This window comes from Triturus cristatus, chromosome 1_2, assembly GCF_964204655.1.
Source record: "Triturus cristatus chromosome 1_2, aTriCri1.1, whole genome shotgun sequence".
Classification (NCBI taxonomy): Eukaryota; Metazoa; Chordata; class Amphibia; order Caudata; family Salamandridae; genus Triturus; species Triturus cristatus.
The window spans coordinates 1,107,668,149-1,107,683,539 of NC_140580.1; the positions used below are offsets into that span (position 1 = coordinate 1,107,668,149).

Below are 15,391 nucleotides of genomic sequence, written 5' to 3' on the forward strand. Positions count from 1 at the left end.
TGCGTCAGTCAGTTACTTGCTCAGTAGTATTGTGCGTCTGGCAGTTCCTTGCTCACTAGTATTGTGCATCAGGCAGTATCCTGCTCACTAGTATTGTGCATCAGGCAGTATCCTGCTCACTAGTATGCGCGTTAGGCAGTTCCTCGCTCACTAGTGTTGTGCATCAGGCAGTTCCTTGTTCAGAAAAAAGTATTGTGCGTCAGGCAGTTCCTTGCTCAGTAAAGTATTGTGCATCAGGCAGTTCCTCGCTCACTAGTGTTGTGCGTCAGGCAGTTCCTTGCTCAGTAGTATTGTGCGTCTGGCAGTTCCTTGCTCACTAGTATTGTGCATCAGGCAGTATCTTGCTCACTAGTATTGTGCGTCAGGCAGTATCTTGCTCACTAGTATTGTGCGTCTGGCAGTTCCTTGCTCACTAGTATTGTGCATCAGGCAGTATCTTGCTCACTAGTATTGTGCGTCAGGCAGTATCTTGCTCACTAGTATTGTGCGTCAGTCAGTTACTTGCTCAGTAGTATTGTGCGTCTGGCAGTTCCTTGCTCACTAGTATTGTGCATCAGGCAGTATCCTGCTCACTAGTATTGTGCATCAGGCAGTATCCTGCTCACTAGTATGCGCGTTAGGCAGTTCCTCGCTCACTAGTGTTGTGCATCAGGCAGTTCCTTGTTCAGAAAAAAGTATTGTGCGTCAGGCAGTTCCTTGCTCAGTAAAGTATTGTGCATCAGGCAGTTCCTCGCTCACTAGTGTTGTGCGTCAGGCAGTTCCTTGCTCAGTAAAGTATTGTGCGTCAGGCAGTGCCTTGCTCACTAGTGTTGTGCCTCAGTCCTGACCCTCCGCGTGACCTCACTGACCCCATGTCGCCTCTCCCCCCAGACCATGCCGTCCATTAGCAGTGACCGGGCCGCCCTGTGCGCCGGCTGCGGGGGGAAGATTTCGGACCGCTACTACCTCCTGGCCGTGGACAAGCAGTGGCACATGCGGTGCCTGAAGTGCTGCGAGTGTAAGCTGCACCTGGAGTCCGAACTCACCTGCTTCAGCAAGGACGGCAGCATCTACTGCAAGGAGGACTACTACAGGTAAGGGACGCCTGGGGGCGGGGCGAGCAAGAGGTCACGGCCCCAGTGACCAAGCCCGGGGGCGATGGCGGGTAGGGAGGGGGCACTGACACAGACCCAGCCACATGGCGGCCACTAGTCCAGAAGAAGGGGGAGCGGGGGCACGTACACAGGACACAGACACGGGACAGTCCTCAGGGCCCACGTGCGCAGGCGTGTACAAGGAGGGAGGGGCGCGGTCGCTGACAATGCAAGAGAGGAACATTTACCTTACCTGGCACAGAGTGTGGGGGCGGGGGATGGGGGTCACAGTACCACTGAACCACACCCTGCCATCCACACAGTGTCGAGGGTCACAGGGGCTACAGCTGGCACAGCATATGGGAATATGTGAAACAAAATGACCCTGCCACGCACAGGACAGTGGCCACACGACCCTGCCACGCAAAAGACAGAGGGCACACGACCCTGCCACGCACAGGACAGAGAAGCACAAATACTTTATCGGGCACAAGAAAAGGGTGCCGTAGTGCCCGCCAGATGCCGGAGTAGGCTGCGTAATAACTGCAAGCACAGGACAGAAAGGGACAGTGAATCCACCAGGCCGAGGGGCACACACTCTTTACCAGGCACAGCTTTATGAGAGACCCAAGGTCCATAACTGCCCCATCATATGTGGGAACAAGAAATAGGTGTACACCACGGCTATTAATTACCCTGCCTCGGCTCACGCACGTGTGGAGGGGGCACAGGGGGCACAGTCACCCACGCGGATGCTTCAGGCAGTCCACGTGCACCAGATAGGGGTCTGCTTCGGCGTCCAGGGTGCCAGGTGCGTGCCATGGTGTGAAACGCTCATCTTGGCACGGGCAGCGGGTTTAGCTGCACCCAAGGCTGCTTTTGAGACACTGGTGATTCGTGAGATGTTCACTTTTTCTATAGAAGAGCGATCTCCTTTACAAAGACGCACACAATTCGACCCTGCGAACACATACACAACACACACAAAAAAAACAGCAGCAACGCATGAATTGCGCGCACTGAGCTGCGCTTTGATGGGCCCTCAAAATGGCCCACAGGAAAATTGAACTCCTCACCCGCATCCTTAATCAAAATCGAAAGAAATGTTGTATTAAAACTGAAAACGTAAAACTATCGCCATTTCGATACGTGCACTGCGTTGAAAGAAACAATACCAGCCTTAATTATTTCGAAAAAATGAACATTTGAGTGTGTACCCAATGTACGAGTGTGCACGTTTTTTGTGTATCGTCGGTCTTTATTTGTCTGTTTTTTCGTGTTCCGTGTATTCCAGCAGATGTGCGTGCTTTTTATGTGTATTTGCGTTACGTTTGTGCGAGTATGTGGGACTCCTGTGGACGTTTATGCGACTTCTGAGTTTGTGTTTGTGACTAATGCGAGCACAATGCACGAGTCGTGCGCCTTTAATTTGTATGACTCAAGGAGAATATTTGTATTTTGATGTGTTCCGGTAGCACTTGTTGGCGCGCACGCTTTGGGTATTTATGTGGCTGCGCACACGGTTGCGTACAGTTTATTCTGCGTCGTATGTCCATGTTTGCGTGTTGTATCTGCGTGAGCGTTCTAGTTATTGCTGCTGTGCCCGTGGCTGTGTCCTTGGTGACCACCTGTTTGGTTTTGTAAAATTGTTCTGCTGTCGACTGTGAGCTCACAGTGACTTATTCTGTGTGTGACTTCTCTTGGTGGGCCTGTTTGCTCTTATGTCTGAATGTTAAGTCCACGGTTTCCTCCATTTAGATTAAACAATGTATTAACAAATGCCGTATACTTTTTTGGTATACTTTTTTTTAGTGCGCGAAGTGAGGTGAAGGAGAATTGGGGAACAAGTCACAACTAAGATTCCAGAGAATTTATGAAGATTTTTTTTATAAACAAAAAACTGTATTGAATATAAAGAATACAGGAAGCGTTAAAAATAAAATTGTGTGTGTGTGTGTGTATATATCTATATATATATAAACACACACACACAATTTTATTTTGTGTGTGTGTGTGTGTGTATATATATATATATATATATATATATATATATATATACTTTTTATTTGAATAAACAGACCCTTCTGCACTTTGAAAACACAAAGAGGCTCAGGCATTCTGTGGTTAGAGAAAAAAGCGGAGATTTGTAGCGCCAGGAGTATGTGAAAAAACAAACTTTAGTGCCCGGAGAGGTTTTCTGGCAATGTTGGGTAGAAAAGCTATAAATCTGAAGAGAGCTCTCTTTTTGTAGCTTTAGGGCCGGATGGAAAACATCTTTAAGTTGTTATAGTGAAGGCCGGGGGCGGGGAGGGGAGAGATCGCTCTGGGTTTTAAAGGGAACGGCCGAGGGGGGGGGGGAGGCGATAAACGGTGCATTGTTTTGCCGGGTCCCGGTTTGATTTATTCCCCTTTTATTTGCAGGCGGTTCTCCGTGCAGAGGTGTGCCCGCTGCCACCTGGGCATCTCGGCCTCGGAGATGGTGATGCGGGCCCGGGATCTGGTTTACCACCTGAACTGCTTCACGTGCAGCACGTGCAACAAGATGCTGACCACCGGGGACCACTTTGGCATGAAGGACAGCCTGGTGTACTGCCGCCTGCACTTTGAGAGCCTTATCCAGGGGGAGTACCAGGTGCACTTCAACCACGCGGACGGGGTCCCGGCCAAGGGCCTGGGAGGGGGGCCCAACGCTCTGGGACTGCCCTACTACAACGGGGTGGGGACTGTGCAGAAGGGGCGGCCGAGGAAGAGGAAGAGCCCGGGCCCGGGAGCCGACCTGGCAGCCTATAACGCAGGTAAGGGTCCTGCCTGACTTCCGCTCTCCTGTTTTACGTTACGTTACCTCACGTCACCCCACGCTGCACCACGTCTTACATCACGCCCTGTTACGCTTTTGAGAAAGCACGCATATCTGTGCAAAGTGCCAATGGGGTTCATTCATTCTGAGAGGGGGAGGGGCGTCACGTGACCATACCTGAATAATGAGGCGTGAGCACAGAAGACAAGATATGCTTTGGGTTTCCTGCAGAAACGTAGAAGATTGGTGATGTTTTTGTGTAGGGCCGCATCCTGCCATGCTGCTTCGCCAAGTTAGATGTCATGGACATTATAAACACTCACAGCACTCCAGGCTGCCTCGGAGCTCTGAAATACACGATTAATGGGAATAGTCATTTAATTATTTATCGTCTGATATAGCTCTGCATGCTGTTAGTTATTTGTCGGAGCACTACATCACATTTTCGCAGAAAACAATACGGCTGCCGTCTGTCCACTTTACCCTCGGGAGTGCTAGAGAACATGACCAGTGAATATGTTAAATTGTAGTGCTGCACGTCGCCAGTCTTCCCTTAAACTCTAGAAAACATATTCAGAAGATACGTTTATTTATAGCACCGCTTGATGTTGTGACAGCCTTAATGCGCTATATTACATCAATAAATACATTTATGTATAGCTATGCTGCCTAAATCGACTCAAAACACTATGAATGATCACTGTACTAATTTAATCCACTAATTTATTATATGTTGTGTAGCTCTGCATTCTGGGCACACTGCTTCGGTGTGCTAGATGACATGATAATTAGCTGCTGCATACGTGGGTCTGTCCAGCGCTCTGGATCACATGACGTCTGAATACTCCCTGGAGTGCATGCACTAAATGTTATTTTGGGTACTGCTGCTTGTCTGCAACGCTGTGTGTACGCGCCAGGTGTCAAAGTCATAGCGCTAAATGAAAATAGCACAGAAAACTGTCATGTGTGCATTGTTGGCATGATACGCATAGCGCTGCACACGAGACACTGCTCTGAGAGCTGGATGTGATCATCTGTGAATACGCCTACTCATAGTATTAATTATCGCATGGCTGCCTCAAAGCACTATATTGCATGGTTGTTAGATCTATAAGTTGTTTTGTCCTTTGTATAGTTATGCAAGCTGCCTAAGCTGCCTCGGCAACTTGATGCTAGATGCACGTGAATTAGAAACTTTTTTTTTTTAATATAGTGGTGAGTGCTGCTAGGGCTGCCTCTCGGAGCTCCATGCTATATGTCTGATTATTGTGCTTGTGCAGCGCTGCATGCTTCCGAAAGCTCACGAGCACTTGATTAGCTGATGCTAGATGCATTGGACAGATGTGTGTATTCATTAGTACAAGCGCCGCATGCTGCCTATGCCGAATCTGGGGCTATATCATCAATAAGTGATATTTATATATGTATACTGAATAGCTGCGTGTGTATAGCGCTGCATGATGCCCTGGCGCCTCGGGATACTACAGTATATATGCATTTGGTGCTTGATATGTATTTACTGAATATCTACATTTATTTATAAAGCGTTGCATGCTTACGACGCTGCCTCAGAGCACTAGAGTACACGATTAAATGACGCTAAATACATATACTGGTAGATGTGTGCATTGGTATGGCGGTGCCCGTGCCTGCTGCCTATAGCAACAGAGCATAAGTCAGTTAAAGCGACATTCGTCTATACTAGCAAGATGTGTTTATTTGTATAGTGCTGCATTCTGTCCAGCCTCCTTCAAAGCACTAGGTTTTATGGTCACTTCTAAAATGTATCTAATTGTCTGCATAGTGCTCCATGCTCTCCTGGTTGTCTCGGAGCGCTAGATGATCATCTGGCCCTCCGTGGTCAGCTCTCGCTGTTTGATGGCCCCACCCCCTTAAGCTGCCGCCCCCTTTAAAGCGAGACCTATAATAATAGTTCGAGCTGCTAATCACCCGGATCAAGTGCTGTCAACCTGCTAATTAGCGCCGCGAGGAGGAAATTCGCTTTTTTCGCTTCAGGTAGAAATGCAGCGACTGGAGGCAGAGTGCCTGGTTAAGTGGACACTGATAAAACCTGGTCTTTTTGTTGCAAGGGACCACTTCAGAGGGCTGAATAGCGTTTAAAGGCAGCCCCCGCCCGAGAACGCTTCTAGGAGCCCCTTGGTCTTCCAACTGGAGTCCAGGACTCCAGGACAATGGCATGGCTCGCAGGGTGACCACATGGGAATAAAACATGGACGGAGGGGGTGAGTGTTCAGGAGTTTGGAAGTTCGTCTTTCGGTGACTGTTCGCCGCTGTGTCTGGCTCTGTGGCCTTGGGGCAGCCGGTGTTAAACTCACGTAACACACACCAGGTGCTGCTGGCTGCTGCCCGGCCGGGACTGCCCCGCAGTGACCCCGGGAGGAGGATTGTTAAATCGGGGGGCACATGCTGTGTGTGGCAGGGTGCTTGGGGTGCGTAACTGAGCCGCAGAGCTGCTTTCTCTGCCTGTCTGCAAGGTCCAGAGAGGCTTGGAGCGAGAAGGGTGTGTATGTGTGTGAGTGCGTGAGGCCTGCAGCGGAGTCTGCCTCTGTGCGCGTCTTTGTGTGTGTCATGAGTTCGTGCTTCCTGCTGGATCCGCCCCTGTGTTTGTGTCTTTGTGTGTGAGTATGATAAGAGTGGGTGCGGGCTGCAGTGGTGAGGGCGTGTGTGTTTTTGTGTGTGTTGAGGTTTATGTATATGAGTGCGTGAGGCCTGTAGTGATGAATGCGTGTGTTTGTGTACGCTAGTGCTGTGTACATGATGAGTGCGTGCGGCCTGCAGCGGTGTTCACGCGTGCGTGGTCAAGTGTATATTTGTGTGTGAGAAAGTGCGCTCGGTTGTTTACTGTTGTTGTTCAAAGTTGTTTATATGTGCGCGCGTGTAGTAACTGGCGTGCGTTGGTGAGTGCGCTCTCTGGTTTAGGGGTGGTTGTTCTAGTGCGCGCGAGTTGTAAACGGCTTGTGTATTCGTGTGTGCACTCACTGGTTTGTGTGTGGTTGCTCATGTGTGCGTGGGTTGTAAGTCGTGTGTGTTCCCTTTCATGGATGTTTTTAGGGATATATGTGGTGGTGAGCGTGTGTTTATGTGCATGGAGCGTGTGCGCTTCGAACCCCCATCCCATGCTTGTCACGTGGACACAGTTTGTTTACTCGCTGGAGTCTCTGATGTGCTGGCCTCAGAAAACAACTTTCAGTATCGAAGACCGGAGGAAACGAATATCAGACGTGAAAAATGGTGGGACGTGCGTGTGTCCGGCAGTGCAAGGAACCGGTGTGCTTTGCACAACTTCATGAAATAAAAGCAGTAGCTGGACACAGGGCCGCGGCTGCCTTGACTGACCACAGAGTGCACACGGCAGGCTTAATGTGGCGTGTTAAGGTATACGCACATGGGTGTGAGGAAAAGACATTCAACGACGCTGGTCCGAGGGCACGCACAGGCTGTACATACGCACAGGAACAAATCCCTGAAGGCGCTTCACTAATCCAATTTAAAATCAACACTTTCTAGGAAACAATGTTCTGAAAAATAGAGCCACTTTATCTAGCTCGCTTCCTAGATAAATGTGCAATTGTACCAATTCAATAGCTATATACACACACACTTTACACATGTATTTTTTATACACGCATATGTCTATAAAATACATCGAGACACACAATTTGAAAGACAAGCAATACGAAATAAAAAAAATAATAGTGTTTATTTTTCACGACCTTGTGTCACTTTCCATAAATAGCCCGCGCTCCTTGTCGCACTCACGACTTAATCTTCATGAAACGTATTTCTGTAGGTTGTGCTGTAGATTGTGTTACAGTCTCTGCTTACGTAATATTGGAATCTTGTTGTTTCGTCTTTGCTTGGTTAATAATATTATGTGTCTAATGTTAGTGGGAGTTGTGCTTAAAACGTGTTCGAAGACGAGTCCCTGCTGAGTTCTTCTCCAAGTGCTGTTTAGTTTGTAACAAAAGTGAGCGACATTTGTGGGAGGAGTTGTGTTCGGCAAGTCCATTTTTTCGGGACAGTGACTTCATGCCGACCACAGCCTCAGTCCCTGGAACGCTTCACACGCGTGCACCAGTGCGCCTCTCAGGCACACCGCGCTGTCTTGGGCACACGGGCGAGAGGCAGTATTTGTGGCTTTAAATTATGCAAATTGGGAATATTTCTGATTTAATCGAAGGATTCGATCTACCCGCAAACACTCAAACGTCTGGGGACATTAGTATTATAGGTTTAGTTTGGTAAAGGGATTCGCTCTTGTTTTAAAGGGGTGCGATTTTTAAACGTCTCTGAGGTGCTCGGAGTAGAGCTTGAAAGGGTGCCCACTTACATTCCTTTCTGTCTGTCTCTTACCACCTCTCTCCTTTTCTTCTGTCTGTACCTCTCTCTTTTACCTGTGTCGTGCTCTCACCTATTTCGACCTGCACCCCTCCTATGTTTCTCTTTCTCCTAACTGCCTGCCTCCTACTTCCACCCTAGCTGCCTCTCCTACTCTCACCGTGTTTATTCCTATTTCTACCGGGGCGCTGCCCTCCCCCTAACATCTCCTCTCTTAAATCATGTTTTCCTGAAAACCCCCTCTTTCTCCGGCCAGTCGGCGCAAATCTGTCCCTTCAACGTTGTGCTTCCCCCTCTCACTCCGTCACCCCCTCTCGCTCTACAGCCCCACCTCCACTTCCCCTTCAATCCCTTCTCATTCCCCTCTCTGCCCAGCCCTGTGCTCCTCTGCACCTGCCCCTCCCCTGGTTCCACTGCATCCGCGGATCTCTCCTTATTACGTGCTGTGTGCGCGGTTCGCGTTTGGTTGCGCTGGAGCGGAAGAGGGCCGTGGCGGCGGATGTTTGGGGTTCCCTGCGTGCGCCCCGGCCCCGTGCTGTGGAACAGGCTGTGGGGTGCAGTGGGCTGGAAGCGTCCTCGGCCCAGCTTTGGATGTGAATGAGGGCTGACAGGCGCGGCACCGCTCAGAAGGAAGCCGGCACTTGAAAGAGCTCGTCTGCCCTTCCTGCAGGAGGGCCTCCGATCACGGGGCCGCCTCCACTTGTTGTAGCCGAGTTTGATGGGCTATTGTAGGCCAGGGGTCGTGGGGGCTGAACACTAAGGCACCTGTGCGGAGCCCCTCAGGCCCGGGGTACCGCGTTCATTCACTAGGGCCTCGCTTTTCATCACATTGTCAGAGCACTGAATCCGTCCCCAGAAAAGGACAGATGTGCAGTGCCTGCGGTGTATGCCGGGGCCCCCTGAAGGGGGATGGAGAGGGGGTTCACTCTTCTGGCTCTGGACACAGGGGTACCTGTACAGAGCCCCCGGGGTAGGGCATTCATTCGATCCGCTCTTTATATAACATGTTCAGAGCGCTGATATCGGCCCCAGAAAAGGACAGATGTGCGGTGCATGCCGAGGCCCCCTGGGGGTGGGAATACTCGACAGGCTATGGACACTGGGGTAAGTGTGCAGAGACCCTCAGATGGACACAGGCGTACCTGCTCACAGGGGTACCTGTGCAGCGCCCTTCAGGTGGACACAGGGGTACCTGTCTAGAGTCCCCGGGGTACGGCATTTATTCGGGCTCCACTTTATATAACATGTTTAGAACACTGAATCCGACAGATGTGCGTTGCATGCCGGGGCCCCCCGAGGGCGGGAACACTCTCAAACCTGTAAAGACAGGTGCTGAATTGAAATGTTGCATCATCATTCGAGGTAGAACAGACCTAGCGGTGCCCTTTAAATCCATGTCTAATATCTTAGTCGTGGAACCCGTGCACGTCATACCGACTGCTGTTCCACGAGACGTCTTCTAAGTTCCCCAGAACCGCAGTCAGTACTTTTATTTTACACAGTCTATTATAAATCACGTTTTCAGCTACTACTAGAAATCTGTCCGTCGGAGCTCCTATTCTGCCCCCTCACTTCCCCACAAATATTACACTTAACTGACTATAGTAAGCAGTCATACAAATGCCTCTCATTTTGAAATAGCACACACACACACACACACATATATATATATATATATATGTGTGTGTGTGTGTGTAAATTCCGTAATAATGCTTGATCAAACAGTGTGATCCTGGGCAAATCAGTTCATCTGCCAGAGTTTATATTCTCTGATCGACCATACTCTGGAGAGTACTGGAATTAGTCTAACGCTGAGTCCAGTCCAGGGCCCTAACGCAGACCTCAGCGGCGCAGGCCCCCACCCTTGAGGGGGGCCCCATTTAGCCGAAGGCCAATGGGATATGGTAGGTTAGGGGAACCCCTTATCATATTCTGCAGGGGGCTCTATCACTTTGCTTTATGCCATTGGCTGAGTCCAAAGGAGGGCGGAACGAGGACATTACACGAACACGTGGCCCCTGGAGTGGATTCATCCGCCAGGGGCCATGCCAGCGGTAGGTGCTGGGCCCCTCACTCTACACACCCCTTCAGATACAGAGCAGTGACGGGTCCCACCATAGAATGGGGGCTGTGGCCCGACTTCTTTCTCAGGCTGCTCGTTGTCATCAACAAGCACAGGCTGTGCACACGTCAGCAGTGCATTTAGATGATGTCACACCACAGCAGCGCGGACATCCGCTCTACAGCCCAGAGCTCCTGACGCGGTAAAGCCACCCCAGGCCACCCACCTGCATGGAGGGGTGGGGGAGAGCACTGGGTACTTGGAGAGGGGGCCTGGCTCCCTTCTTTGTCTAAGGCTTTGGGCTGGTAGATGTCCCCTGTCAATGACAAAGCACACACACATATTTCAAAGCTGGCGTATTCGCCAAGTGCTTGTTCACGCCACAGGAGGCGTCTTGGCGCCATTCACAGAAAAATAAAGGGTGTTTATTTTTAACAAACTGAAGGGCACTCATTTTATCGACATCGGAAAGAGGAAATACCGAGTAGGCCGGCCAGAATTGTAACCTGCCTATGGCATAAGGGGTCAATCACAGAACCTGGAATGCATGAGTTGGCGAACTGACCCACCAAACCGGGCATGCACTTCCAAACATGCACACTCATTCTCGCTCACACGCGCCCGCGAACATGTTCTACTTAACCTACATCATTACACAAATGAATGATTCATTGTTTTTGCACAAAGAACCACGCTTTACAAACATGCATTTCACAATAATTATATCATATCCGTAAATGATGTTCCAGGGTTCATGAGAATTAAACATTTTTTTGGACTACTGGTGGATACGACCCCTCGAGGAACTGAGTTGTGTCTGCTGTTATGTAAAACACATACGCGCGCTTTTATTTGAATTGGGTTTTTCCGTCCCCCGGCAACTATCCTTTCCGATCGCACGTTGAGCTCTTAGGAGCTGGTGACACTTGATTTAGGGTCACTAATGCCCTCTGGGGGCTCTCGCGAGATTTACACTAAAAGAAAGAATTAGGGTTTTGCTGCTGTGTAAGTGATTTGCCCCCACAAACCCCGAAAGGCTTTCAGATTCTCAATACAGCATGCATGACGGACCCCTCTGCCCCCTAGCAGCCATTCATAGCAGATTAACAAAAACTCTGAAAAGTACTGGTTAGTTCATCGTAGTATCCACAGAATAACTCAGTTCTGAGGTGGACGCCTTCTGGCCATGGATGGCTCTTGTAGTGCACAGCCGCGGACTATCCTAGACTCTGGTGTTGTGTTATACACAACACACAGTGGAGCGTTGACAGAGGACTCGAGCATGTCTATAGAAGCCCCTGTCCTGCCAGGGGGGATGGCAAACAGAGCAGGCTGAGGGATTCTCTAATGCAGTGGCGCAGCAAACTTTTTAATGCTGCGCCCCCTGTGTACCAACCCACCTCCCCCCCAAAAAAACATCAGACCCTTAGACCCCCCCCCCTACAGTTTTCCACAATTATTCAGTTAAATTGTCAATGTTCTAAATTTGTCTAAACATATTTAAAGATTGCACTTCAGTTCTGGCATCCCTTATAAAAATGCAATCAAATACAGGATTGGCAAATATACTTTTCTGGTCAGCCAGACCTTAGTAACGCCTAAAAATGTGTCCACAGTGTGATTATCAGAATTTGGAGGGGGTGGGGGGAGAGAGGGTGTGTTTGAGGAATATTTTGAGCCCTTTCCATTTGACAGCTACTCCCAGCCAGGATGTAAATGACAAACGATGTTGGTGAAGGCCCATTACAGAGTAGCGACTGCCACGCTGTCTGTCAAATAAAACCAAAGAACTCTATTCGATCTTAAAACAAAGATCATAAAAGCACAGTACGTCATAGCCATACATCCAAATGAAATGCCAGTGCACATGCTTCAGCTCGGCTCTACTGCGGCTATCTCATGCCAATAAAACATTACTCGTCAGTCAGTCAGAAAACTTTATTCACATCGTTTTTGGTGCATTAAAGTGCATAAAAAAGCGACATCACAGTTGATAAGTACAACTGCCACTCACTTTTTAAACTTGAAACAAAGCACTGTTATCAGCATGATGCTTTTCTTGACCAGAACTTGAGGACCCCCCTTTGCCCTTGGAATCAATTAAGCCACCCCCCAGGGGCCGGCCCCCCAGTTTGAAGACCTTTGCTCGAAAGAGTTGATGTGAGTTTGGTCTCACAGAACTGCAGAAGGCCTTGCCTGGCTCACCCCAGGTCGCAACACTTGCCTCTAAGGGGGTCTACAAATTTCAAACAACCAGTCATAGAAGTAACACATTATTCTAATGATCACTGGTAAACCCGGCTTTGGATTGCTGGGTACTCGCCATTTGCCTTTCCTTGGAAACAACCGTTTTTTGTCCCTCTGGTGATTAACAGTTGCTTCTTTTGGTGATGGCCATTTCCTGCTTCTCGGACATCCTCACAGTTTATTGTATATTAATCATTACTTTCTCTCTTTGGTAACAACTTCCTGTTCCGTGGTACATCACCCTATTTCCTTGGTACTAACCACTTTCCTTTTTAAAGGTTGATGTGCACATGCACATTGTATTCTATACCTACTCTAAGGGGCTTTGTTTATCCTCCTTCCTCCATTGGCCTCCCTGGCTCTGTACCCTTCACTCATTGGCTTGTGACATTGTCAGTCACAACCTAGACCAGCCCACATTGGCAAAGCCGTCTCACCTTCTTTGTATTGGCTCTTCGGATGTATCCTTCCACCTCCACGGGAGTGCATGGAGGACTATTGTACACTAGAAAGGCACACTTCTGTCCTCATACATTTAATGATGTATCTCATCCATAAATTGTGAAGGCAAAGCAACTTTTTAAAACATGTATTTCACATTGCTGTAGAGAGTTATATCCCCTTTTTGCCAGCACTTAAGTGTGAACGTCAAACTTATGGGCTTTGCCAGTGCCGCTGCCTGTTCTTGTTATTCAATAGTTACTTCTTCTTAATCCCCACTCCCGGTGTCTTTGCAATAGTTGCCAGATTCTTGGAGAGAACTCCCTGATTCTGTAGTAACAGCCACTTTCGGTTTTTCTAAGCACTACTGCTCAATAATTTTTTTGCTTATGTTCACTTCCGGTTTCTTAGTAATCGTCACTTCCTGTTTCTGGAAACGACTTCCAGAATCTTTATTAAAACTTTCCTTGCTTGAGTAATCATTTTCTCCTTATTGGTAATCGCTTCTTATTTTTTGTGCACCATCATTCAGGTTTGCGAATAATCACCACTTCCTGTTTGCCTAGCTAACATTTCTGCCCCTCAGTGCGGAAACCGGAAGTCATGGAAGAGCCGCCAGCTCTTCTTTTGTGGTCCTACTTTGGTTAGGTCATGGGCTTTGATCATCTCTAATACTTAAGGTGGGGGTGGGGTGGGGGTGGGGTGGGAGGGCATTCATAGCTGACAAACTTTCATGGTCCATGAGTGATGTGCTGCTCTAGTCTAGGTTTTTTTTTTGACTTCTGGGACTTGTAGTCCTGTTTTCTAATGAATCAACAAGACTTCAAGTCCCAGAATTCAAAGTAAAACCCTGGACTCGAGCAGCATATCAGGGCACTGTCTTGGGAAATATGGCAGGGCTGGGCATTGTCTAGACTCTGCTATGGTTTATAAAACATATAAGCTGCCCCTCCCCTGCCAGGTGTCAAGGGTTTTACCTCAACTACTTTACCTCTGCTCTTACCAGTTTTACTGCCCCATTGCTAAAACAAACCTGCATGTACCACCGTGAGAAGATTTGGGAATCAGATACCCAGGCCAGACTCGGGCTTTCACAGTGGACAGGGGACAGCTTTTGCACCCTAGTGGACATGTGAGAAAGGCAGAGCCTTCCAAGTTGAGCCTTGTTTGCAAGCTTCGGATTGGTTGTCACTGACATGGGTTTGAGATATGATTGGGGACCACGAGAGTTCGAATCTGACGAGCTACCGCTAACTCTTAGGCCGCATTGCCTTATGGTACTTGTAGGCGTATTGCAGTATTACAGCAGGCGTACCATGGGTGTCATTTCACCAAAATGCCAGGGGTAGTGGAAGTGACATCACATGCCTTTTGACTGTTACTGTCACTCTCACCGATACATATACACACATTCACTCCTACACACTCTCTCTCACATAAACACACTCTCACCTGCAAGCACGAACACCACATACATTTAAAAGCATTTTTTTACTTACCTCAGCTGCCAGATAGGGTCATAGTACAGATAATTGTACTATAATCAAAAAATGGCTGAAAATAAGGGAAGCGGCGACCCTAAATAAGGCACATGAGGAGTGCAGGTCCTAGCATGGCCAGTGATGTGACATGATAGGACCATACAGAGCCCACGACTGACAATAGGCAGCTTGGGTCCGCCTAGCAGGCAGGCTGCAGCTCGGCCCTGGAGGGAGAAACTGTAAACTTTAAGGGGGGGGGGGGGGGGGGGGAGGAAGGACACATCCATAAAATGTGAACTCGTGTTGTGTCCTGCAATACCTGGCTAGGTCTCGGGTCTATTTTCCTCAATCCATGCACAAAACCCATGTTAACCTAAGGAATTAATAACATCGACTGATAGCATCATATTTATATAGCGCGTACTACCCCTAACGAGGCGTATAGAAAACCGGACCAATCAAATGTTACATTTGGAATCGTGCCCGCTTTCAATAATAGTTAAATTCATTTCAGCAAAAAAAATATAATATACATGAATAATAAGAAAAGTTGAAAGGCAGCGCAGATGGGCGCACGAGGGCTTACTGCTCAATTAAAAATGTTTAAATATTCTAGTTTCAATATTGCCGAGATTAAACATATTTTAAATTGAACGCAACACAAGTCTTTCAGGTTGAGGAAAGCAATGTATTTTGAGATATGGAAATAAGTAGAAATGTACACACTTTGAGCCAGAACATATTTTCAAAGTGCAACGAAAGTAGATTTTGTTACACGTTGTTGGCTTGTGAATTATCTCACAGTTGCGAAAAATATTAATCTAATCTGGTATTACTGGGTAAAAAGAGCTGCAGGAAAGGTACAATTCTGCACCGACATCTAACTCCCCCCTTAAAGTTGTAATCCCGCGGGTGTAAATAATAGTTCGAG

General features: G+C 48.3%; 1 protein-coding gene across 2 annotated transcripts in view; it reads left to right on the plus strand.

The window, feature by feature from the left end:
• The window catches only part of LHX2 (LIM homeobox 2), a 204,092-nt gene that overhangs the window by 156,160 nt on the left and 32,541 nt on the right, over positions 1–15,391 (plus strand). For both annotated transcript variants that reach the window (XM_085613743.1, XM_085613742.1), the window contains exons 2-3: positions 871–1,073; positions 3,495–3,868. In XM_085613743.1, the coding sequence (XP_085469869.1) occupies positions 874–1,073; positions 3,495–3,868 (574 nt within the window). In that variant the 5' untranslated portion in view covers positions 871–873. The remainder of the gene's footprint in view (positions 1–870; positions 1,074–3,494; positions 3,869–15,391) is intronic.